This window comes from Stegastes partitus, unplaced genomic scaffold (assembly GCF_000690725.1).
Source record: "Stegastes partitus isolate 25-593 unplaced genomic scaffold, Stegastes_partitus-1.0.2 Scaffold102, whole genome shotgun sequence".
Classification (NCBI taxonomy): Eukaryota; Metazoa; Chordata; class Actinopteri; family Pomacentridae; genus Stegastes; species Stegastes partitus.
In genome coordinates this window covers 353,852-381,515 of record NW_007577833.1, presented here as the reverse complement: position 1 = coordinate 381,515, position 27,664 = coordinate 353,852, and the positions used below count along the sequence as shown (strand labels likewise).

At 39.4% G+C, this 27,664-nt stretch overlaps 1 protein-coding gene across 1 annotated transcript in view; it reads left to right on the top strand.

The window, feature by feature from the left end:
* Positions 1-27,084, top strand: part of kirrel3b (kirre like nephrin family adhesion molecule 3b) — a 154,710-nt gene extending 127,626 nt beyond the window's left edge. The window contains exons 6-15 of the mRNA XM_008277597.1: positions 19-124; positions 7,302-7,450; positions 7,629-7,756; positions 8,243-8,369; positions 16,181-16,281; positions 19,251-19,470; positions 21,002-21,139; positions 22,085-22,194; positions 22,979-23,065; positions 26,597-27,084. Of these exons, the coding sequence (XP_008275819.1) occupies positions 19-124; positions 7,302-7,450; positions 7,629-7,756; positions 8,243-8,369; positions 16,181-16,281; positions 19,251-19,470; positions 21,002-21,139; positions 22,085-22,194; positions 22,979-23,065; positions 26,597-27,058 (1,628 nt within the window). The 3' untranslated portion in view covers positions 27,059-27,084. The remainder of the gene's footprint in view (positions 1-18; positions 125-7,301; positions 7,451-7,628; positions 7,757-8,242; positions 8,370-16,180; positions 16,282-19,250; positions 19,471-21,001; positions 21,140-22,084; positions 22,195-22,978; positions 23,066-26,596) is intronic.
* Positions 27,085-27,664: the final 580 nt, after the last annotated feature.

The window sequence follows — 27,664 nt, the reverse complement described above, 5'->3', positions numbered from 1 at the left end:
TCTCTGTGTTTTTTGTAGATCTTCCACTTGTCAATCTTTCAGTGGAGCCTCAGCCTGTTCTGGAGGGCAACCTCGTGAAATTTCACTGCTCTGCAAAGGCCAACCCTCCTGTCACACTCTACAGGTGAGATAATATTTTTAAAAGAAGTGTTTCTAAAGTACACACACATATACACACACACACACACACACACACACACATCATGAATGCACAAACCATGAATGATTATATAGTATGCAAGAGAAGGAAAAACAGGCACGATTAACTTAATGCTCTTTCCTGATTGATGTTGCTGGAGGATAATACGTTTTCACAATGAGTCAAATTTAACACTTCATTATTGATTGCGTTAATCATTGTCAGACACCTTTTTATGATGCCATGACACCATTATACTTGCCCACACTTTGAAATGAAGAGACAGAAAAGAATGAAAAGCTGTCATGCTGGAAAATGTAATGAAAATGCACGCCTGAAAAATCATTTGGGAAGCCTTGTCATGTTTTACTGGGCTGCAGCAAAGCAACGAGTTTTGTTGCGTAGCTGTTTGCTTTGCGGTCTGATTATCTCCCTTGAACTTTAAATGTCCATCAGTGTGTTGAAGAAAAGCTGGGAATATAATATGTATGACACAAGAGGAAGATGTCAAGATTGTAGATTTTTGTTTTTTGGGGTTTTTGCAATTGTGTTGAAAGACAGCCTCATAAGATCGTCTAGTGTTTGTGGCACAGTGGTAATTGAATTCAAGCTCAAGCAATTTGTTTTTGTTTTTATTTCACTGTATATATATATTTTTTAAGATTACATTTTTTAAAAATATTGCATTTTACATGTGACAGAATGTTCTGTTGTAAATAAACATACTATCTTCACACCCATAAATACATGGCCATGAAATGCAGAGTTAATACATTATTTTTCAGAAAAGAGGCAACAGGCAAACTCCAGAGCATGACTTTATCAAAAACTTTATTCTGATAAAAAAATAATTGAAATTGCACTTACTCCAAAATGCAGCTGCTCTTTGAAAGAACCTGGACCCATCTTATCACACATCGCTCCCACTGTGAAGTGACAGTGGAACGCTGTTGCGTCTGAGTGGTTGGGGACAGAGACAGACTTGTATGTTTGGAACCATTATTGCGTTTTTTTTGAGGTACAAAGGCTACAGATTGGAGAAATGATATGATGGGAAATCATCACAACAGGAATGCAAAAGTTCTTTACTGGCCCCGTGCAGAACAGGCACAAACTTGGCAGCTACTGAAAATCACCTGAATGACTTAAAGATGACTCTTGATAACATAAGTGGTCCCCATCTACTCTTTTTTTCATGTTCAATACGTTCAATAACAGTTTGGATTACGGGTTTTCGGTTTGGTTGTTTTGTGTAGGTTGTTGACAAAAAAACAAAACAAAAAACCTTGAAGTTCAATTTAACTGCAAGCTTCAACAGTACAAAAAATGTCCAAAATGTCAAGGGATTCAAGGATTCCAACATTTCATTAAATTGTTGTACACCTATGCACCTTCTATGTTTTTACATGTACAGCATGGAAAGCTTCATTCACTTCTACAAATAATAATGTATTCCATATAACCCTGTTTTCAGACAGTGTTGATGTTAAACAAATATCTATAATTCCACATTACATTCAATTACAAGATTTTGTCTTTGTTTAGTGTTAGCATTTTACAATCTCAGCATATAACACGTATGTTTAACATTTGGTGGTGCATCTACAGCATCATCCAATCAGTCCATCAATAGATATTAAATAGACTTAATCTAAAATTATCTAGCAGCAGTTTGTTGAAATATACAAAGCCCTCCAAGTTCCTGTTGTAATCCAAAATACTGATGAGTTGATGGCCAAACAGCTCCTCAACCCCACTCAAGTTTTTTACTGAAAATGACTTGTAGCCGCCACATATCACATCAGGTTTCAAAAGCAGAAAAAATAAAAAGACAATAACATAAGCAAGCATACGCCATCATTCTTCAAGAGTTTCCCCTTTAGTTAACCTCGGTGGCACATTTTCTGTTGTACTTGTTGGAATAATTTTGTTTATTTCATATGAAACTGTGCTGAAACAGGAAAATGGACATTAATTGTTCTCATAAAGTCTTGCATGACCCTTCAGAAGTGTAATACTGAAACGATTTGTCAAGAGATGGTTTTCTGTGTGGGAGGTTTTTAAAACCCGGCAAAAAAAATAAATGGAGTGAAATCGATAGCAAAGGGAATTGGCTGGCTCTGAATCTTGTAATGGTACTGGGAAATGAAATGGATGTACAACACACTCACAGGTGGCAAAACAGAGATGTTGCCTTTTTGATGGATCCTGCCCTTTTGAAAAAGGAAAGGGGGAGGGAGGGCAGTGATATTGTGGAAAACAAGGTTTGTATTTGATTGTGTAGGTGCACAGCAGAGACAGAATGTCTATTTCACCTGCAAAGAGATTTCACCTCTATTGTTATGAGACCGGATCAATGTTAGAATCAGACTTCTCCCCAGGGTCTGAAGAGCTAAAATTCAATGGCAGTTGAGATGACTTTTTCTTTTAGTTTGACAAACTATAAAATGAAAAATGGTTGAAGGTTGAAGCTAAAACAGACTTAAACCACAATTTTCCTACTCTCTAATTCATTTTTCCCCCCTGTTTTTCTTCTCTCCGCGGCTGTCTTTCTGCTTTCTGGCTCCCTGTTATTGACACAACCCACTGCAGGATTAAAATAAAATAGTCAGACTAATAACTTTTGATACTTCAAGGTTGCACTCCTTGCCAGTTCTACAGTTTCATAGTCCCCCATTTAGATTTATCTGCAATTTATACCAGCAGTTCAGGACTCCCATGCACCACTGGCGTTCAGGGCATCGCAGACAGGGGATTTTTAGGCCTCATAATGCTTGCCTGAGAGGCTTCGACTAGGGAGAGGCCCCCACAAATTCCCCCTCTAGAGAGCAATATCACAGAGGAGAGCAGGAAGCTGGTCAAGCAGTGTGGGGCCATTATTCAGTGCTAATACACTCTGTCTACCCCAGATCAGATACAGCACAAGGACGGAGTAGTTCTTAGACGGATGGCCTCTTTTCCACTCCCGAGAGAGCCATCCATTCCCAATGTGCACTGCGCCACTTTGCCATCCTCCAATTCAATGGACACTTGAGACACAGACCCAAGATAGTAGGGGCACTAGTCAAAGGGATGGTGCCTTCTGCTGCCTATAGCCCCTTGTGATTACGACACTGGTTCAATAAATCTGACTTAAAAAGTGAAAATGGAAATAAGATATATTTTTACAGATACCTGATCTTTTGCCAGATCACAGCTCAAGGGGAGAGCAAAGAGGGAATAAGAGGACTTTGGTGAGAGGGGTTGGGAGTGAAGATGAAAGTGATGTTGAAAAGTCTGAATAAAGTAAGAGTAATAGGCAAGTGTTTCAGTCAGCACTGAGGGAATCAACACACTCTGGGAGGGAACGACGAGTGGGATGGAACATCTTCATTACTGTTTATAATGGTAGGGGAGGATAAATGGCAAACATCACAATCACTCAACCACCATCTGATGAAGACACAGAGGGTTTTCTCAGATCCAAACAAGAACCCACTGGAGAGAAGAGAAAGAATAACAAACAAAGCAAATCAGGTCCCTCATCTGCACATATAACCATGCACAGAGCGACAACAAAACCCCCTTCCTTTGCATGGTTCTGCAAATAACATCCCAGTTCTTTCCGCACTTACATTCTCTGCATTGCTGTTGCTACTGTTAGATTGTTTGTTTGCTTTTGACTGACACTACAATCACCATACCTTCCTTCTTTCCAAACCTTGGAGGTAGCTAATTGATACATTTTGTTCCATGCCACTGTGTGCTTTTGGACGTGTCTACAATTCCCCAGTCACAATCTTTATGCTTAAATTAGCTGTAGCCATACACGATTGTGTATGTGGAGCTGTGTGAAATAAAACATCACTTTAACCCCTTAACACTCACCCCCATTTTTTTACTAAAAAAGACAAAAAGCTTGAAAGCACTGTGTTTGTTGGACTCTCGCAGTGAAAATAGTTTGAGGCACATCAGGACACAGCAAGTATGTGCCTCTGTAGATGACAGAAAAGGTAAGAAGCTGCTGTTTTGCTGTGTATGCACTCTTATTACAAAGTAAGGAACTACTGCTGCTGCTGCTGCTATTGTAACTGTGGTATTGTTATCTTAAAGTTGTTTACACCGCTTGAATCATGAGGCTTTGTGCTTTGAAATGATGCATAATCTGGGACAATGCGATTAAAAATACAGTAGGCGGAATTTTCGCTCTACCCAAATTCAGGCCAGTGAGTTTTGAGGGGTTCAAAAAGTGTTACTTTAAAAAAACAAAAAAAAACAAACTCATAATAATTAAATGACTAAGGGGCGAGGTGCAAAACCACATGTAGTTGCAAACATGTAGAATAATGTACATTGTATCTGTAAGCATGTAAACCAAGGTGACGCTGGGAAGTTGGAAGTTTACTTAAAATTGTCACTCAACATTACAAAGCTGTGAAAAGCTTGCAGAAGCTTAGCATGACCCTGAAAAGTTAAGTAAAATACTGGTAAAATTCACAGTGCTTGAATAAAGTGCCCTTGGAAAAGTTGATTGTTCTTCCTAACTTTTTAAGGTTTCCTAACTTTTTTAAGGAACACACTGCAGATGTCTTTGTTTTTAATAGATATGTGCATGTAGGTAGATATGAGCAGAACTTGCATCATTTTCTTAGGAGATTATAAAACAGCTCTGTCATTTATGTCCATGTCAAAATGACTGCTTGCTATTACTAAACTTGCATATTTATTTTATATTCCACTGAGAGTAGTCATCACTTTCAATATGCACGGAAGGCAGAATAGAAACGCACTGTGCTGTGCTTAACCATGCTGATAATAACTGTAGGGCTTGATTTACTGTGAGTCTTGATGCTGATGGCACAGATACCTGCTTAATTTAATTGTTACTGTTTTATTGCCTTAATCACATTCAGCAAATACAAAGCTCTCCCCCTCTCCCACATTACTTTCATTCCCTGCTTCCATTAACGGCAGACCTTTTATCTACGCAGCAGTGTTAGCTTACACACCCATGAACACGCATAAACACGCCAGATGTGCATGCACACACATAGCCATGCACAGACTGTAAACACTCAAGCGCACAGGATTCACACCGTTTGTCTGAATCAAATCCCCGAATAGGATACGGCAGTGTAAAGTGAGTCAGCTATTGAGTAAGCTTGCACTGGCCCTTATAACCTCCCAAAGGGAATGCAGGTGTTTGTGTTACCCTGGGCCAGCTATGTTTAGACATGAGTCTTGGACAAGGCCCAGCACACCAACAGAGCTCCCATGTTCCCTGCGGATGACGGCATTCTGTCTCCGCTGCCTCTAACACTGTCAAGGGCTCCCAAACCTGGCAGCCGCAACCCCCACTCGGGAGCAGCCGGCTGCCCAAACATCTGTGCTTACCCCGTAACGACTCCTACAGTATGAGCTGGTAAAGTGTAGGTGGAAACAGTGACGTACTCCTATATCTTTAGATGTGATAGACATCACATCACTGTTGTGTTCTCATCTGTAACACCATCTTTTCGGTTTGTTGGGTCTGTTTAGCAGCTCTGGAACTTTTAAACAAACATCATATGAGCCTGATTTTAGAAAGTAGCTGTTCAAATGTTTAATTTTTCTGAGGACTTTTCATTTTTTGTGCTATAGCTGAAAACCCCACAACAATTAGTGATAGGAAGACTCATGGAAGTTTCTTTGGCAATTTCTGTTTCCAACAGCAAGGAGTAACTTTGAAATCAAACTCCAATCTAATCCCCACATCATTATGATGTTCTTCTTTGTCGTCATCGTCATCATCATTCTCAACATCCTAATCATCATCATTATTGTCTTCATCATGATTACCACCACTGTCACAAGTGCAATTAATGACTTATTCACCATCAACATCTTTATCATCATAGTCATATAAACAGAAGCTGAAATATTGATAATGATATTCATATTCAGGGACGGAGTGCCATAAACATCAACTGTCATCATCATTACCAGCATGGATTTTACAAACTTTTCTTGTATTTCGATATTGAGCAACTACATGGATTGTGCAAATATTTTGAGGATATTCAGTTAATTAGAGCTTGCAGATATAAAGCATGTATCCTATATTCTCCCCACAAACTATCCAGCATATCAGCACTTCTACCACTCGATCAGACGTTAGGGCAGATGGGCCAAAACCACCCGTCTGGCCTAAATTCAACATTTTTGGAAACACAGGTGTTGCCGAGCTCTCAGCTGTATCCTTGTCACACAAGAACACAGCTCTGTAAAGATCTACTGCTTAAAATAAACGAGCATGAAAAAAATCCCATGAAGCCCAATTAGAATTCTGCTTCACTTCGCTTACTGATTGAATGAGGTAATCTGTTCTCATTTAAATGATAGCATTTCAGTCAAGCATGGGGCCAGCTTAGTCAAGGAAAACAAATGAGTTCCCTATCCCGTGAAAAACTCTTCTCAGCACTGGCAGGAATATAAAATGGAGACAGGCACGAGCTCCGTTGTCATTGTTTTCATTTGCCACATCAGCATGCAGCCACATATCTATTGTGGAGGATATCGGCGCACATGATGCATTGTATGTCCCACGGCGCTGTCTAAATTTTCCAAAGAGACCCAACACATCCACAGGTACCTTTGCTTCATTTTTATAAATGGGCCTTGTCTGTTGCAGCCGCAGAGAGCCATCCACACCATGCAGAGTGAGACGCCTCTGCCCGTGACATCATAAAAGCCTCACCTAAACATGTGGGGAGCGTCTGCATCGCTGTCACACAAGCTATCATTCACGAGCACAAACAGATGTTTTTTATGTGATCCCGTGTCAATTTATTAACGTCAGCTGTTGTGTTTAATACAGTATGTGTCAAGCAATGTCTTCAAAGGTGCAGGAGCTACCCATTTGTCACTCTGTGATTTGTTTTTCTTTGCTGGCACTCTGTGCTGCACTCTCTGTCTGACGTAATGAGGAACGTGCTGTCTGCTCTGAGTTGCCAGGGAGCTTGTCACAGCATGGAGGGCTGCCACAAAAATATGCTGAAGCCAGCACAGAAAACCTGCCCCAGAATGATGATTTATTCACACAAAAGATCGCTATTGCCAGGAGGAGGTGTGAAAACCTGTCTTAATGTCTTTTCCTTCATTTTTCTCCATCTCTTCTTTCGCTATATTCTAATCCTCACACCAGGTGGGCCAAAGGAGGAAGTATAATCAAGGAGGTCTCTGGAGACACATATGAGGTTATTGTGGACCACTCCTTCTTTATAGAACCCGTTTCCTGTGAAGTTACCAACCCCCTTGGCAGCACCAACATCAGCCGCAACGTTGATGTCTACTGTGAGTGGCTCCTTAAGTAATCTTGCATGCCTGTATAATGCCAGCAATGCAATAATGCTAGGTTATGGATGTTTGCCGTCTTTTATATTTTGATACCGACTTCCAAGAGCTGGAGCCATAACATCTGATGTTTAGTTATGGATGCGTCATAGACAGTTAATGATGTTTCTGTCAATAGTTGGCCCTCGCATGGCTGCGGAGCCTCAGTCCTTGCAGGTTGACCTTGGATCCGATGCTGTCTTCAACTGTGCCTGGACAGGAAATCCCTCTCTTACCATAGTGTGGATGAAAAGGGGCTCAGGAGTGGTGAGTTAATTGGTCTGCACTGACCAAGCATATTTTATACAATATATGATTTCATACTGTGACTTACAGTCGATGTAAAGCTGTTTAAGGCTATCATTTCAGAACTTTCATGGCCTATACAAAGTATTTTAGGTAGTTATTTTATACCACAGCTGTGTGGATCGAAAAGTCCATTAAACCTAAAATTTTGAGACCGTTAATGCCTCAGCCTCTTGGTGACCTGCTCTCATATGAGATCCATTGATTTGATCCACAAACTCAGACTCATTCCACCTTTCCTTTTGTCAACATCAAAGGCCAAAGCCTTACTCTACTGAGCTAAGACCTTAAATTGGATTTTAATAATTGAGAAGAGGTGCCCTTTAAGGTATTAAATGGTCCATGTGCTGCCTGAGTTTTTCCCTTACCGCTGACTTGTTGTCATCACAAATGCAAAGGTGCCTCTGCAGTCACTGCATTTGATGATCTCTGACTTCTTTGCTGCAGGTTCTTAGCAACGAAAATCTCCTGACACTGAAATCCGTGAGACAGGAGGACGCTGGGAAATACGTTTGCCGTGCTGTTGTCCCACGTGTTGGAGCAGGGGAGAAGGAGGTTTCTCTTACTGTCAATGGTAAGCTGCACTACTGATGTCTTTTACACACAAACAAGTCCTGATGCAGACCTACAGAATTGTCAAATGCATACACATCCAAATGTGAATCTTGAGGTCCAGGGTCAACAACGGCAAGAAGAAAGCAATTTGTCACAGGAGTCAGTATTCTGCTTCCTCTGTAGTTTACATTAGCTGTCTGCTGTAAAACTTCCAACAGAATATGCCGCTGCATTACTCTTGTAGTCTTTTTTCATTTAATGTATCAGTTTCCTGGAGACACAACTAATTGTACCTGGCAGGCATAGTAACAAAACTCAAGCCACCACATACAGCAGGAAGGTGGCACAAAAATAAATCCATGCAAACAGAGGTTATGTGATAAAATACACCTGTTCCAGCAACTGTCATCATTGAGAAACCTTTAAAATTAAAACATACATGCATATTTTTAAGATACGGCTACACATTTCATAAACAGGTGAAATGTACTTAAATGCTAATTATATTCTGCATGAGTCACAGGGAAGCTGCCTTTTCTGAGGCACTGACTGACTAATGAATACCAGCCTTGGTGGGAGACCTGGCAACTCTCAAACAAATGACTTCATTATCAGTGCTTGATATTCATGGAGCATGCTTCGGTGTGGCAGAGGTTCTTAGTTGTGGGATTTACATGGTTCTTATTTTCCCTGTGTCCATCTGAAAGAAGCTTGTGCCAAATTAAGAGGGAAAAAAAGAAAACGGAAAAAAAAAACAAGAGAGCATTATGATGCTGGCAAGATGGTGCTGAGTTAATGCTCACAGTGTAACATTGCACATTTTGAAAGCTAACAAAAGAGTTTGCCTGTAAGCAACACTGGTGCTGATTTGGGGATGAAGATACATCAAGTAGCAAACAGTGTGTTTAAAGATTTTCTTTTCAAAATCCAGACGCGAGCTTTGCATATCAGAGAGAATGGGATACCAGTATTCCCTCCAGCACAAGATCAGAACCATGACTTTCTATGAACTGCAGTGAGCTTCCTTATTCTCAGCCAGGAATTCAGTCGAAATCAAGGGAGAAGAGACAAATTCATGACTAATTCTATTCTATATAATTCCAATTCTTTTGATTGCAACCTATGCTGGCATCCTTTCTGCAGCCTTAATCTGTAAATAGAATCTACTATATCCAATGCACCAGTTTATGTCAATGCATCTCTTTTCTGCTCATATAACTAAAGGAGATTTTGTCGCTTTTTTTAAAATGATGCCATGAAAGAAAAGTGATGGATTGTTTTAATAAAGATTACAACACAACACAGAGCATGCTCGGAAACATGCTGCAAAGCGAAATAGCGTGTTTATTCAGTCTCTGTAGATTTCACATTTGAGCATGTTTGCAGTGTCTTCTAGTCTTTTCATTTGTTGGTATTCTGCTTTTCCTTTTTTTGGCTCTTGTACCTCCTTGCCCGAATTGTTATTTGACATTCAAGGCCTCCTTCCCTTTTACCCTTCTGAATAATTGAAATTCATCTCTTTTTTCCCCCTCTAAACCACACGAGGAATTGTGAGTCATTTCTAACCCAGACTTTGAGGTGAATCAGATTGTCAAACTTGTGAAAGTGCAAACACTGTGGTTGAAGTGGTGGCGTGTGGGGACCTCTCTCCCGGGGTTCATTGATTGTCCTGTGCCACTGTCTCAACTGCCGATCAACGTGAGCTCTCTTTACCTCTCATCAGCCTGTTAAGCCCAACATCACTGACGGTCAGCAGAACTCAATTGATTCTGACAGTGAATCACTAACATAACAGATGAGTGAGTTTTTTTGGGACTATGATACAGAAACAACTCAGGCAGCGCTGTGCACATTCACAGTATTCATGGTGCGACAGTGTCTGCGGTGCATTTGAATGTTTCTTTGCTGTTTGTTTTCCCTGCAGTTATCCCCTGATTCCTTAATGCCATCATTTAAATTACATGTGTTTATAATTTGTCATTCCCTCTGTCTCTCTCCCTCTGTCATTTTGTGTCACTGGCTCCCACTGTGGCACACCACATAGACATGAGGATTTTGCTTTCCCTGGGGAAGAACGTAATTTAATTATAATCAAACAGCTAGCAGGGGAGGCAGTTTGTGTTTAAGTCACTAATGGATACATATTGCTTACTCTAGTCAAACATTTTCAGAACGGGAAGCTCCTCAGCATTTCATATGTGGTTGTCGAGTGGCTACACATATGAAGGACTTCCATGCGTGTCATTATTTATATAGCATACAATATGTATGTGAGGTTTTTTTTTTTTTTTTCACCATCCTGTTGGAATGAGAGAAATTATCTGACATGCTTGAAAGGATTTGGCTTTTAACTTAAGCACCACATATTCATGCAATACATATTAATTAATACATCCACGTGCATGAGTAGACCTCCATTTGTGTTTGTGAGTCTGTGTGTGTCTTTGGGCAAAGTAATATGTATAATGACACACATGCAGTACTTAGGCAGCCTAGGGAGAGAAAACCCATTACCACAGTAAGGGAGACGGAGGGCCAGAGAAACCCCCAATATCCCACAGAGTACTGGGTTGTTATAGATCTTTTTTCTGTCGTTTCTTTTTCTAGACAGTCTTTATGTGCCTAGTTAATTAGCATTCCAGCCTCCTTTAAACCGGCAGTGACTTCGTATAAGAAAGAAAAGTGCAAATTAATGAAGGAGAAAACTGCATTTAAGATGCAGCACATTTAAGCATAGTAAGATATGATCTGCAAAACTTTTCCAGAAGACTTTGAACTCACTTTCTCCATTATGTGTACCTCTGACATGCTTTGCCTCTACTCAGCTCAGACATTATTTTTCATATGTGAAAATATATATTTTATAATATCATTAATTTATTCCCCTCACCCCGTTTGAGGAGATACTGCAGATGTGCAGTGAGATTTGTTTAAAAGTTTATGCTTGCTTACACGTGCTCATATGATTGCTGCGGCACTACAGCTTGGAGGTCAACAGCTCCAAGGTGTCCTTTATGTATCCAGCGAGGGCAGAATGGTTGAGACATCTGGAAATCCAATGAAGTGCGAAGGACGGCTAGAGATAAAAAGCCAGCACATTCATAATCAAGAGGCTCTCATGCCAGCTTGCATCTTCCTTCAGTTAAATAAATAGGAATTCACATTAAAGACAACATTTCAGCACGGGCTAACAGCAAAGGTTAAACCTGTTATCTGAATATAGTAGGACTAAACACTGTGTTACTGACATTAAGTTCTCCAGCAACAAGCAAGCCTGACACGAGAAGTTCCATCATATAATTGTACTGGGTGAAGGACTGACAGAAAAAATTGGACTTTTTTTCTGCAGGAGATAGTATTACTATTCACTATCTAATAGCACTAATTAGATCGTCTCTCCTGCACATTGCTGGGGTCGACGGGTCATTACTGTTATTATAGTCTCACACTGGTTGATCAGAATGTGATGATACTGTGTGTTTCTGCAGTCAATTTGTCTGGATGTGGGCATCCAAATGTGTGTAAGTCACAGTGGAGATTTAGATGGTCAGTTTCACTAATACACACAGTTTTTGAATGGCATGGGCTTACACACTGTGTATCAAGATAATTACTTCTAATGTAATTGGCAGTAATGTTACATATTACATACCTAAAATAAAAGTTATACTTTTATTCACATTGATGAATCCATTGCCCCTATAAATTAAGCATCAGAGCAGTGCAAATGCACCACTGCAGCACGCATTTAGCTAGTTAAGCCACTTTACATTGTAGGAAACACTTTACCAGCAATCATCTTTTGTTAATAAGATGTAGATAAGAAAAAAATCACTGGATTTTAACAGATGCAACACACTGTTTAAAAAAAACCTAAAAAAGTCCCCATCAACTTTGAGGCCAAACATTTTAAATATAAGCGTGTCGGTACCTAAAACAAGCAACTTTAGATGCCAGTGTAGTAAGTAAATTACTCAAAACATCTTAAAATAAATCAGGCCATGATGATAACACATAAAGTTTTGAAATAAGATCAAAAGCACTAATTCCAAACAGTTTAGTTTAGCCTAGTTATTGTAAAGGGAGCCTGTAGATTGGCATGTCCCTTGGATTAAGTTTTTAAAAATATGGTTGCTTTTCAAGACAAGTCACGAGACATTTTTGAATAAAGATCAATAATCTTCCTTTGAAAGCACAAGATAATCCATTTATAGTGAAAACATCAACTAGATTTTAAATCTAAATATAAGACAATTACAAATGAGACTGATAATAATGTAGTGTCAAGCAATTTAATCCTCATTCAGTACATGATTTGCATTACTATTACTCAGAAATGTTCCCCACAAGAACACAACTGTTGACATTGACTAATCACTTAAGGAGTATTATTTTGTATTGAAAATGGATGGTTGTGTGCATAACGCGAGACAGACAGTGTTAAATTACAATCTGTTTTTGGCTGATTTCCATTATTAATTGTAGATGTTTTCTCTTTATATTGACATAGTGCAAAGACTCCGTATGCAAAAATTGATTGTGGTTGCACTATTTGTACCAGTGAAATGAAATGATGAGAGTCTGTGGCCTGAGGCACGGACACTTGGTTGACATTGCAGATGTGTTTCACAGTGTGAGGACAGTATAGATCACACTGCATGCAGGACACGAAACAAGAAGAAAATACAGTCTGGTTCCTGTTGTAAAGATGTATCCAAACAGAGCAGGCTAATGTGTTAAACAGGATGGCTACCTCAGCTCAGCCATCATGGACAGAGTTGAAATCACACTCTGACTGTCTACTGTTATCTTGATACAGTGTAGTTCAAATAAAACAGCAGGAGCATTAACATATAAGCAGTAATTAATTCTTACAGCCTCTCTAAGCAAATGACAACCAACTTAATAACAATGTAGTTGCTTTCTCTTCACAGCTGTGTCCAATTAATGTTTTGGTTTCTTTATGTATGGACACATTGAAGAGTGACATATATATTCTCTATATGAGCAATGTTTACATCCATCTATTGTAAATGTATACGCAAACATCCAACTATGTATTTATATCTCTCGGATACATTAAATATACATCAAATACAGAAGTCATTATATTTAATTTACTAGATTTGTTAAAATATTGACTGTAAGAACAGACTCTGGTTGACAGCTTTACCATATAGACAGAATCCCATCACTATGGATTTCTCTCAGGGGAAAATGTCGGCGACCATACCAGACAGTTTTCCGCTGTTTCAGTTGCCCTGTAGCAGTTTGTGCTCTCTTTTTATCACAAAAGAAAATAGAGAAATCAAAAGAGCTGCACTGAGGTAGAGGGGAAATGTCAAGGTATTGTTCAAAGTGAATGCCTCAGTTTAGGAAGGAAATGTAAGCCTTGGCATTTTGACACCCACACCGATATTGTGTAATCAGATTACATTGTCCACTCCAGAGTTAACACCTCCTCAAATGAATGAGTGAAACATTGTGCCCAACATTTTGATTACCTCCCCTGCTGCTAGCATTGATGTTGTAGTACCACCCACCTCCCAGCTACTAACGTGTTTGTGCTCTGATCACATCGTGCAAGTAGGAAACACGTACTTTTACACACATACACCGGCATACACACACACACACACACACACACACATGCGCTTTCAACACAGGCTGAGCCAGTGAGATAAAGCTATCTAATTATATTCCTCATTTGCAGCTCTGATCCATAGAATAGATCCTCCCGAGCCACTACCACCAGCCTTTTGCAGCCTGCAAGCAATTGATCTTGCTGTGTGTTGACAGTTGGAGCTCATACTAACCACATACTTCTGTTTCATCTTGTAATCACAAGTTAGTACATGCACATTGCACTTGGTATCTGAATTATAGCATATAGTCCACATACTGTATTAAAACTATCACTGCATGTTAGTAAACCAGTGAGCGAAAGGGGGACAGCTTTCGATACATTTCCCTTAAATTGTCTGCCGCATTCAATGTGCAGCAGTAGCAGCCTTCCAGCATTCTCCAGTAGCATACCAAGACACCATCTGGCAAAGGCTCATTAAAATGCTAATTCATTTTAATAAGAGACAGGTAATAAACTGCAATTATGTATCGTCAGAGAGATGGCAGAGAGCAGGAGTTTGAGGGAAGTCAGCCTGGATGTGAGTTGTCTCACTAATCAAGAAGCTGCCTCACTTGCCACCTCCTCAAACCCACAATCTTAACCTTAGCCATCACAAGAGACACACACATCGTTTGATTTTAGCAGCTTTTTAAAGGCTTTTTTGGCAAATAAAAGGACACAGTGGAGACGCTTCCCGGTGTTGCTTTTTTGTGGGAGTATCTCTGTAATAACCCAGCTTTTAAATGTAAGGAAGCAGAGGTGGATGTGAGCAATTATGTCAGCTTCTGCTGACATAACCACGTGTATATATTTTTAAACTGAATTATATCCAAGATATAAATGACGACAAGGCTGGAAAAAGTGAAATAAGGGATTGTTTTTTTGTCATGTTAACAAAGTAAAGGCTGCTGATTGTAGCCCATGTAAGGTTTTCAGATGTGCCCGATCATGTCAGCAGTTACACTTGCGTACATACAGGATAAAACAAATGAAACAGAAAATGTTATTTGTACAGATTCTCATGTAACAAGGCAGCTATTACCAGGCTGCTTCCTTCATACAACTCTTGAACTGCTGTAGAGTTTAATTTAAAAGTACTGTGTGAAACGACACAAAAAACACGTACTAAACCCCATCAGAGTGTAATTAAATCTATTTAAGTATACTTTTGATATAAAGTAAACCAAAGCCACTTTTCTGTTTTTTTTTTTACTTACAGTGAATCTTTCAGGACCAAAGGGAAATACACATGAATGACGGAATTGGGTTGTGTGTGACATCTTGTCTTCATATTAGTGCTGTCACCTGGTGTGAGCAGCCTCCAGACCAGATGGCAAGCAGACCATTCGTTTAGGCTGAGCTGCCCTTGTCAGGCAACATTTTGTAGCGTGACCAAGGTTTAACATATGCTGGCTTGGAGTCTGTACCTGCAGCTCTTGTTGATTGAACTGGCCTTGTTTAAGTGGCTTGTAGTGCTAATAAAGCCATTACATTCATCAAGGTTACTTTATAAGAAACCTGGATTATATTTGACATGTTCTAATGGTTATAAAAGGGGTATAATACAAATGACAGATAAGGGACTCTTGCATAAATGTACAATATATAATATCTGTGCAATCACAGTATCTTGTTGAAATCTTTGGTCATTCATGGAAATCATTTTGAGCATTTGTAGAGAGTTGAGGCTTATAATGTTTATTTGGTGAACTATTGGTTCCGGGGTCAACTCTGCTGCAAACAAATTGATTGAGGTGAAACACTGCGACAAGTGTGTTATCTCTCCACAAAGGCATTTTCTCTTTCCATCTGTGCAGTCCTGATTACGCTCCAGAGGACAACGTTTATCTCAGTGGGAGAAATCAAGCCAGCCATAAATCAACAATTTCTTGATCCAGAATGAGGTCTAGGCCACCACTTATGCCCTTTGTTCAGTCCGGGTGTGTCCTTGGCTAGATTGTACAGAGGGAGGAGGCATTTCATATCTCACTGCAATACAATCTTCCCCAGGAGCCCCAAATTACTGAACACTTCAGGTGTTACTACTTGGAACAGGAGACATTTAGAATATAATCCACCAGCAAGAACTCAATTGAGCAGAATTGTCATATGACCTGACACTGAAAATGAATTAAATTATTCATGTTTCAATTTCTGTGACTCATCTTCAAACTACTTTTTTTTCTATGGTTGTTCTTTTTCAGGGCCACCTACGATCTCCAGTACACAGACTCAGCAAGCTTTACATGGAGAAAAAGGACAAATCAAGTGTTTCATCCGAAGTACACCTCCTCCAGACCGCATTGTAAGTGCATCTGGACTGTTTGTTTTGATTTTGATCACACATTTGTCTCAAATCTTCTTGATTTTTTATAGCAAGTGCAAATCAAAAACAACAATCATAAATAGCTATTTGATGAATGTTTGGCACCTGAACAATGCAAATTAGATGACCACTCTTTTCATATTGGTGCATGAAATATTACCAGCACGCAATTGATCTGTTTGCACCACATGAACAGCACACATATTTATTTTGTTGTATTCGCTCAATCATTTTTCTGTATGAAAATGCTTGCATGAAAATGTCACTTTAACTCTCAGTCTGCCGTTGAATACGTCCTAGATAAACATCTCTGAGCTAATTTTGCACAGTTTATGTGTGTCAATATGTGTATGTGTGTGTTTGTGCATTTGGCTAATTGCCATACTCTGTTGTCTAATGTTTACTTTTATTAAACTGATGGCCAACATTAACCAGCAGCATAGTCATTGGAGAATGGGCTGCTTTGTTCTAAATGTTTGAATATCAAAGTTTTTTTTAAAGAAACTACTGTGAAAAGACACAACCCGAAGAATTAGTTTTGTCAGTTGAAATCAGCTCAGTTTCAGTCAGACAATGACAAAAGTTAAGAAATTTGACTCTGAACACTGAACCACATCCTTAAACCTTGATAAAGGAAAAACACTGTGTACCTATTTTTATAAAATTATTACAGGTAAAAAGCAAGGCAGGCTCATGGCTTCAGTTACTTTATATTCTTTATATCTGATTAACAATATTTTTTCACAAAAGAAGAATGTGAAAATACATCACTGAAAACTTACAGTGGAAGGTATTGTGTATCTTCTGTACAAACTTGTCTGTCTTGCTCTGCGTTCAGCATATTGCATTTACTCCTTAGTCAAAGTCAAGCAAAAATTAATCAACCAATTGTCATCCATAGTAAAAATTCCCCGACATGGTGAACAAACGAGGCCACTAAAAGGCATGTGTTATAGAGTCAGAAATATCCTAAGTTCTATTGTTTTCCTGTGTTTCTCTTACAACATCACAGGAAGTCTCAGTGGGTCATGATGTGTGATACCAACCACTTCCTTGTACTTCGTATGCTTTGCTCAAACCTCCTCATAATTTGTATGTGTACATTAAAATAGTAATAATAATAATAATCAAGGTCGCATGTCATTGGGCTTAAATTGACATGACCACATCTTACGCGTTTATTTCACAATTGTTTCTCAAAGAAATATTTTAAGTAAATGAATTTGAATTGGCCTGAACAAAATGTTCGAAAGTACTCATATTCACAACAAATCATACAGTGCTTCAATATTTTGAAGAGTCTAGCCTGAAGCCTAAGAATATATTTACACAGATCGACTGAAGAGCCCCAATCTTATGAAGTTTTGTTTCTCGGCTGAATAAGAAGGCTGCTGTTTGACAGAAAATAGAGCTTTCCTCAGAACCCAGACAAAAAAAAAATAGCACCACTCACATTTCAAACATTTCTGTATTACATACGCAGTACGCTAAAGGACAAAGCATTGAAACATTTTTTACATGTGCTCTTGTCTCATTAAAGAGTTAGGTAAAAAAAAAAAAAGCAATATTGTCCTAGATTCACCTTCTTTAGAAAGACTAAATCAATTTTTAAAAACTCGGGTTTTTGTTGTTGTTATTAAGGCAGAATCTGTATTTTTACTTTAGTACATTTCAAAGTTGCTTCTTTTTGCTATCAGATTTATTTACTGTAATGAAAATAATGCACGGTACCTCTAATTGCTCTGTTTCACAGCAAGCACCGCTGTGTAAGTGGTTGCACGCAGTCTCCTAACAGCCAAATCCAAAAAGCACACTAATTCAAACACTGCAATGAGAGGTGAACTGCTTAGAGTACATGGAATTTGCAATTATCTATTAGACATTAGCTCAGTCTATAGATACTGAAGAAATCTCAGTGCTGGCAGATTGTCAAATGGAAATGAACAGCAGAAAATGGGCTGTTAACAAACACAATTTTAACCACGTTTTTAAGCATTCAAAGTGTTTTAACCAGACACAGTAGCATAGAACATCCTTAGTGTATTCCCACTAATTCATCTCTAGCCGAGACTTCTTTGGCTCTTTGAGCTATTCACTAAACAAAATGAGCTTATGTCCATGTACTGATATCAGTAATTCATACCATTACGAGTAAAACATCTCATACTGCCCCTGTCTTATTGTACAATACCGGGTTCATCTATTCATCGCCATCATGCATCTTCATGGAGAGGTGTACCATTAGAAAATAAAGACCTTACCATACATTACTGTGTGACTAATTAAAGAACATTCAGGTAAAGAAGCTCACACCATTACTACATCTACAGCACTTTCCTGGAAACTCAAGTAGCCACTGACAAGAGGATTCACTGATCAACAATAGCTCATGTAAAGAACACTGTGAGAACTTAGTACCCTTTAGTTCCTTGCTGAGTCAATGCCACAAAAGGTAACACTCATTATCAGCTGTTGTCAACGGTTGTCCCAATCAAACTTGTCACTGACCATACTGAAATAGTTTGTTAGTCTGAGACACAAAGGCTTACAGCATGTAGCTTTTAAAACCACTATATAGGACTAAACTACTGTATAAAAGCACATTGTACACTTCAGTCTTTTGGAAAACAAGAATATTGCCACAAAAATTTCTTTGAATCTCAGCTGATAGTCTTTGACATATTTTAGAATGAAAAAATACGAAGGACCAGCTGCACTTCTAGCATGGCAAAATGTTTGCAAAGTTTTCAATAAAATGTGGTAAAACCTGTATTTTTACAAAGATGTCTTGCATGTGTGTCCTTTTCTAATCCTTGCACCTATTTGTAAAACATGACATTCAAGCAATACAGGGGTCTGATCTTTAAAAAACAAATTGTTCTGCAGTACCACTAATGGTCCAAGACTTCACATAGTGATTACCTCGTCTTTGCCCTTTGTTTTCTCAGGCATGGTCATGGAAGGAAACTGTGTTGGAGTCTGGAACTTCTGGGCGCTACACCGTAGAAACTGTCAACACAGAAGAAGGAGTGATTTCTACATTGACCATGAGCAACATTGTCCCAGCTGACTTCCAGACTATCTACAACTGCACTGCCTGGAACAGCTTTGGCTCTGACACGGAGATCATACGCCTTAAGGAACAAGGTGGGAGCCAAGGTTCGACAGGTTCCACCTTCCTCTTCTTCAAATCACGTGGCTGTGGTTTTCTAGATGGTGATAGTGGATAGTGGCCAAGCTGTAGTGTTTTGTGTGCATCCCTGTGGTGATGTGTTGGTGAGCTTGTGATTGTACTTTTTACTGTGTGAGTCAGTGTGTTTCTGTGTGAATGTGCTTTCATATAAAAGGGTGCATCAGACAGGATTTTATGACGAATCGGTCAGCTATGAGTAAGATTAATATACAATAGCAAATAAAAGCAAAACATATTGAATAGATCAATTGAATTCTATTTGTACGTATATTTTAGTATATTATAAGGTGAGTATATACTTTATGTTTTGTACAGCAGTACATAAAGACCATCTGTGATTGTTTTTCTTCAAATTCTATTAGAACAAAGTTGTTAAAAAAAAAAAAAGTCCTTTAGCAATTTTGAACTGCATGATGGTGCAGTGCATTGTTAAAGTGCATGGTCTGTATTGTGGAATGTTTGATGTACTGTAATGTGATAATGACACAGATAAATTCCTGACAAATTAGTTTCCTAGGATAAAATAAAGTTAAACTCCTTACTAATTTAACCTGGTGACCCTTAACATACACAGGCTTAATATAAAATACACCTCCCGTGAAGCTTTTTAATGTAAAAAAACAAAAAAATGTGGAAAACAGTCTTTTAAATGTCTTTTTCTTCAGATCTGAATACTTTTTTCAGTGACCTTTTCCCCTCTATCGTAGGGGAAGCCATGTTTTCTATCCACTTATCTCAAATGATAAATTATAAGCTGCTTATGTGAAAGTGACATTGATCAATGAAGACATTAAATAGGCTTTAATGGTGTAGGAAGAGCACTTGATTGTTTGCATTTGTTTAAAATGCAAGAAGGTCATAAATGTGAGCTGGTAACTCAGGTTCTCATTAAAGTGTGTTTTAATGAGAACCTTTACTGTTGGAACAGCATATAGATATTCCTGGTTTAGTCTCTTCCCAGTAGCAAACATTAACATGTGCAGAAACACACAAACACAATTACGCTTAAACGAATGCACACAACTCTTACAGTGTACTCAATGAAAATAAATGCCCTTAGTGAAATGCTTCTATTAGCCTAAATGAGTGTAAATTAAAAGTTATTAGACAGTAGGATAATGAGACAATATTAGTAGGAAAATGTTTACCCACACTGATAACAAAAAGGTTTAGTAATTAGTTTTTGTTTGAATTTGCTGTTGTTCAGACATACAGTCCAGAACAGTTTTTCCCCCCCTGTGGCATTGTGCCTGTGTGTTTTTATTACCTGGCTTTGTGCCTATAGGATAACGTCAGAGTCACTTAGAGGGCTAAAATATAGCGCATCCTCCCCGAGTAGCTGTTTGTTGGATAGACTGAAAAAAGGGCGACGAGCTGGTGCATGTGTGTTTGAAAAGGAAAAGCGGCCGGCACATCTTGTGAGCATATGCTGCTGTGTAATCTTCTGTCTCATACCCTACATAGAATACAATGTACATACGAGATGTTTGTGGTATGTTATTGTAGAAGGACATGTCATTTTGTTCCTCTGTGCAGAATCTCTCCCTGTGGCGGTGATCATCGGCATTGCTGTGGGAGCTTTCGTGGCCCTCATTGTCCTCATGGGCACCATCGGAGCATTCTGTTGCACTCGATCCCAGAGAAGTACGTCTCTTTTCCCATGTTACACCCACTGAAGCATGCATGCCAAAGTACTGTATTTTCCCAAAGCACACAAAAATGTCCATCAATTCAAATGTAAATATTGTAGTAATTTCAGTATATATATATATATATTTATATAAAAATAAAATTATACAGATTTGGTTGTAGACAAATTTTGAGTTGAGGTCTCTTAAATATGGTAGGTCTATTTAAAAACACACACACACACACATTGTAGTACATCGCAAGAAATACCTGACACAAGTAAGATTCTAGATTCTTGAACATAGTGTAACACTCAGTACAAGATGAAATCCTTGGTTGAGATGGACATCTTTTTGTGATGCAGAGATAGCCAGATTGTGATAAGGGCTCATTTCATGCAATCTCAGTCTGGCTGCATTCGCTTTTGAGGCTATTTACATCCTGCGCTATGTTCACTGCCACCCACCCATATACCAAGTGACTCAGGTTAGAGACAGTCAGCCACTGTCTCTATCCAAGAACCACACTGTGCTACTGGTCCCTTCAGCATGTCTATTGTCTGTATACTACAGAGGAAGCGCACCTGGTTATGCCCTCACTGCCCGTCTCCATCTGTGCTCACCAGAGAGAACTTGCAAGCAAAATTAAGACAGAAAGTAAGACTTTGTTATATGACAGTATAACATCAGCATTGTCCCAAACAGAATGAGCCACCGTGGAAGGCTGTGTGAGATTGCATATATATGCAGAAAAAGATAATCTTGTCTTGGCAGGAAACAAATGATTAATAATGCTTTGTATTGTTTTCGGGAAATGGGGGAGCTCTAACAAAGCAAACCCAGGGATCTTTGTTAAATTCTGTAGTTCTGCAAACAGCACTGGGGGAAATTATAATGTCAACAAATACAGAATGGTGTTTATCCAGCTTATTAAGATATACGTGTCATCTGTTTCTGCCAGATCTAAAAGGAGTTGTGTCGGCAAAAAACGACATTCGGGTAGAGATTGTGCACAAAGACCACAATGCAGCCCGGGAAAATGAAGAGCACACCTCCATGAAACAGCTGATGGTGAGTGTGAGTGTCGCAACATACTACTTTCTTGTTCGTGTTTTCAGAAGTACCATCTCGATATGTTTTTCTTTCTTTTTTTGCATGTCCTTTAAAAGCTGACAGTTGCACAATGAATGCACTCCACAATTGGTATTGCTATTTTTTGTGGAATACATTATTACATGAGTAGTTGAAGAACAGAAAGGCATGCAGATTATGTATGTGCTGTATGTAGTCAACACATAGGGTTTATATTTATCAACATGATGCCACTCGTCCTATGAGCAGAGTGCAGACCCCAATACATTTTAACTATAGAGATGCTGATGCATACTGGGTAATCCTACAGTGGGTGTACTTCTATATCTACATGCCTGCTAGACACACAAAGAACTGTTTCCTCTTTTGAGCTCTACCAGTGTTTTGGTTTTCATGCAGTTTGCCCCAGGGCTGGACTATTTGTAGTTAGAGCCTTTGGATTACATTTTCTTTCAAAATACTTAATACAGTCGGCACTTGATGTTAGCGCATGGAAATGAGCTTAGCTACCTCACAAATCTGCATTTTGTAAAGATAAATAAAAGATATTCATGGATAAATTATTAATGCTCCCTGCCAGCCCCAAGTGAAGGTGAAGCATGTCTGAGTGATATTAAAAAAGAAGAACAAATGATAAAAGTTAAACCCATCCATCTCAAAATGTTTTTCTTTTTCTTTTTTTTTTTTTTTCTTTTTCACTCTGAGTGGGAGAGTTTCAGAAACTACACAGACTCCTAATATACTTTGCTTGATTTCTATGTAGGTTGAACGGGGAGAGTTCCAGCAGGAATCTGTTCTGAAGCAGCTGGAGGTATTACAAGAGGAAGAGAAAGAGTATCAGCACATTAAGGTACGCCTCATGTACAGTGACAGCGTGAAGGCACGAATGCAGCAGAACACGAGTAAAAGATGGAGAGAGAGAGAGAGAGAGAGAGAGAGGGAGAGAAAAAAAAACGCCTTTGGGGCAGATGGTGGTCTTCAGCTCCGGAACCAAAATAGCTGAAAAGCATTAATCCCTCCACTGCTACACATGATTTTTCCAAAGATAAGTCCAGAGGCAAAATGATTCCTGTTATAGGTCTGATTTTAATAATTAGTTTCTCATCCAAGGTGGTACAAGAAATCAGAGACTGGTCGGCCCTTAAGCTGTTATTTCAGTTTTTATTTATACCATTTGCACATAGATTAGAATGAGCTGTTAAAAAGAGCATATAGGACAGAAGGAAGTGTTGAGTATTCTTTTAGTTCGTATGTTTTTTTTTTCTCTCAGATGCTTTCCTAGCTTTTAGGATACACTTCCCTTTTCCAAATTATTTTATTCTTTAAAGAATCATTCTGTTCATATCCTTTAAAGGGTTTATCTGATGTGCATGTTGTGCAGGAAAATTTAATTTGTTTCAGCTGTAATGAAGGTGGAGTTAGTTCCATTATCCTGAATTCTCAACAGAATTGCTGTCAGCCACAAAGACAGTTGCACGGCTTTTCTGTAGAAATTGCCAAATATTCAAAAACAAACTAGTTAATTCCTCATGTTTTCTGGTGTTTCTGTAATACTAAAGACATTTGGTCATGGTACAAATTAGAACAAATAAAACACAATGGGATTTCATTGCATTGTAGGTGTTTATTTGGGGGGAGATCTCTGGCTGGCAATTAGGGGTTCACGTAGAGGTTTTGAAATTCAATATTAGCATCAGCCCAAAATGAACACTGACAGGCAGATAAGATGATGCTGACTAATGCTCAACCTTGTTCACATTGGTGATCATAAAAGAAGCATATTTTATGTCTACATCTGCCAGCTGGCCAGCACATTAAGAGTTGGCATACTAATATGTCGGTTGCACTACATCAGGAGACTCCTGATGTTCTCTGCAATTAGGGTGGAAATAATATGTGCATATGTCGATATGGAGATCAGCAATCACACAAAAAATGATTTGGAAAATATCAGCATGTCAGATATCGGCAAAATTCCAACCTTGTGCATTTCTACTGGCAACATATCAGTTACAGTTCTGCAGAAATTCAGTCGCCATGTTATCTCAATCACACTGTGTCTATGTTAACCCACATGGTCACTCTGTTCATCAGTGTAGTCTTAACAACCACCTACAGAATACGGCTAATTTTAAACACATCACCACTTATTTAGCAGTGACACCATCAGAATGTGAGAAAGACAGTGTGTGAGTCACAGCTCAGGTTCAAGCCTTCTGGTGGCAGATAACAAGAGACAATGACGCTATATTTAGAAACCTGATATATGACTCTGACCCCAGGAACTCCATCCACTGTTTGATCAGTGGCATCCACTCTATAGTATGTGTGTAGATCCTTCTGATATCATTACTCTTCTCTAATCCTTTTGAAGTTTATACGCAGGCTGGGTTTGTACATAGAAATGACTAAAATGTCAGCATGGCCAGATCCAACCCAGAGTGTCTTATTCAGGGAAGCCAAGATTCAGTGAATGTAATAAAGCTGACTTCAGTGCTATTTATCGCTGCCTACCCATTTACATGGCAATGAATGGATCAGTCTGTACAGACGAGGCACTTTCAGTTCTCCCATCGCATGTGAAGGCACTTAACCACTTGTAACTCTTGCAATAAATGATCCACACACAATTTTGCAGATTGTACAGATTCTTGTATCAAAGCCCTCCTGAGTTTCTGCTAGGCCAACTTCAAGAGAAGGATGGTCACTCTCTCTTCTATGTGCTTAACAATTTTTCTACTGTTCTCACACCAGTAAAGCAACCTCTAAAATTGAAATTTGCCATTCAAATGAGTCAATTATTCATTGTTTTCCACTGTGTTAATACTGCTGAACTGAATACCTCTGAATTTTTATTTGTTCAGTCCCTCCTCCGACACAAACTACCAATGCAATTTTCTATATTTTTATAGAAGATATAGATTATGAGTAAAATCAAAGTTTTCGTTCCTTTTCTCGTTTTCTTCAAACGTACCTCTGCATGGTTTATTTATTTGTTTGTTTAAAATTAAACCAAGACAAAAAAAAACACTCTCATTTGCGATCTAATAAATAGTCATATGTTGGGAATCCATGAACATTGAAATGGATTTAGTCAGAAATACACTGTTGTATGTCAGTACTGTGAAGAACATCTTGTTATTCTTTACAAGGAGGAGAAACCACTTGTGGTTACTTTGCAACAAAGAGTCTCAACATTTCTATAACCTGCCGTTTTTCATATATGTGGTGCAAGTGTATGCTACCCCTTAAGAAGAACCCCCTTGGTGCTTTTCATGTAAATGCAGTGGTAAATCAAGCACAGCGGATTATCTCAGCAGGTGTTTATTCCACCTCCGACCTGCATTCTTGTCAGCAAGACTTAAGATGAATTCTCACTCTGCAATTTGTAGTTAGCAGAGATGGTATCACTGTTCTGACCCTATATGAGCAAGGAGATAAAGGTGCTGTCCGTTCACACTTTGTACCTTGCTGTGGCTTGTCAGTGTCACGGAAAGAGTCTGTCCTGCTCATTTGTCCTTTTGTCCAAACTATTGTTGGCATTGGCTCCCCGGAGTGTGTGTCTGTTGTGTTTGTCTGCTTACCTGCTCCCTCTGGGGCCAGATTTTTTGATCCTAGTTAATGACAGCGTGCATGAGGCGAGAGCAGAGGGGGGGACTGAACAAGAGATAAAGGCCAGACTCAAACAGTCTCCCTGTCAGCTGTCTGATAATGACAAGCATAACGAGGCTTCTCTCTCAGGTTGTCTCTCTCATTTCCCCATTATGAGCATCCTTCTTTTGGGATTTGCCACCATGCTCACTGTGCTTGACATTCACATCCATTCACACAAGGACATGAAAAAACATACGCATGCCCTAACTGGACCCTTAGCAACAGCGCGATGCCTGCAGCCCAGCAGACAAACAAGTGGTGCAGCTGTAGCCTAAGAAGCCATTTTAGTGCATACATGAAATTACAGACACTACAGTCCATTAAGGGCCAATTAAAGCTGGTATGTGAGTGAACTTTGCAGTGACACATTGGATGCCAAACTATGAATCATCAAGGCCCGCTTAATTAGCAAGAGACATGATTTTAAGGTTAGTGCAAGGGCTGACTAAATCCTAGCACTAAGTGTTTTTTGTTTTCCTCATGATGTACACAGCAGACTGTTTTCTTATTTATTCAGCTATTTGAATGGTAATTACTGCTAGTTTGACCTTGGCTCCTGTTGAGCTTTGAGAAGAATGCAGGTAAATGAACATAAACAAGGGGATTGTGTTCTCTGTGTTCCTCCTATTTTTTCTATGTTAATTTGGTATTATATATGGTCTAGGGGAAAAAATGCAAAACATATTACAATGATGGTAATATTATTTCTTTCCTGTGTTGTCAATAGGACCCTACAAATGGCTATTACAGTGTCAATACCTTCAAGGAGCACCACACACCTACCATGGCAGGGAATCAGACCACGGAGGTGAGGAACCCCACCAACACAGGTACCCTGGGCAAGCAACGGGTACCAACAGGCATGTCCTTCACCAACATCTATTCCACTCTGGGAGCAGGTCCCAACCGCCTGTACGACTACAGCCAACGCTTCGTGCTGGGCATGGGCAGCAGCTCCATTGAGCTGTGCGAGCGGGAGTTCCAGCGCGGCTCGCTCAGCGACTCCAGCTCTTTTATCGACACGCAGTGTGACAGCAGCGTCAGCAGCTACAGTAAGCCGGACGGCTATGTGCAGTTCGACAAAGACAGCAAGGCATCAGCCTCCTCGTCTTCCCACTATTCCCAGTCGTCCTCGCAGAACTCAGACCTCACCCGGCCTCTCCAGAAGCGCATGCAGACCCACGTCTGACCTCAAGGGAGGGAGGGTGTTTGACCGGGGTGTAACAAGCAGCCAGGATTGTAAAACTGTAAAGGAATCAGCTCCCAGGAGCCCCTAAAGTAACAATGTTCCAAAGTGTTTCCTATGGATGCATGAAGATGCTGGGGCTGGTGGGCTTTAATGCACCGTGTGACTTCTTTAGACTTCTCAATGTCCCAAAAAGTGGATCAAGAAGCCTTATACTTCCCTCATGCTTAACTCATCAACGCCCTCCTTTTTTTTAAACCCATAATACAATTGTGCCACAGAGAGGTTATTTGCCAACACAGACACTACACACGTTTGGAATTTGAGCTCTCAGTCCTTGGTTTCTGCAGTGAGATTGTTAGCAGATCAGAGTGCAGGAATACAAGGCTTGGTGTGACAATCAGCTCCCCTGGCATGGACCAATTTTCCTTTTTTGAAGATTGTCATTCAGAAAAACTGAGATTGTTGTTATGAGTGTTGAAGCACTCAGCATAAACTGCCTGATAATGAGTGCGAGCCAATGTCCTGCTGCTCTCTTGTAGTTTGAAGCACAAAAATGAATGTGCATGTGGTTTTTAGTTGTTAAAGCGATAACTTTTTCACACTCCC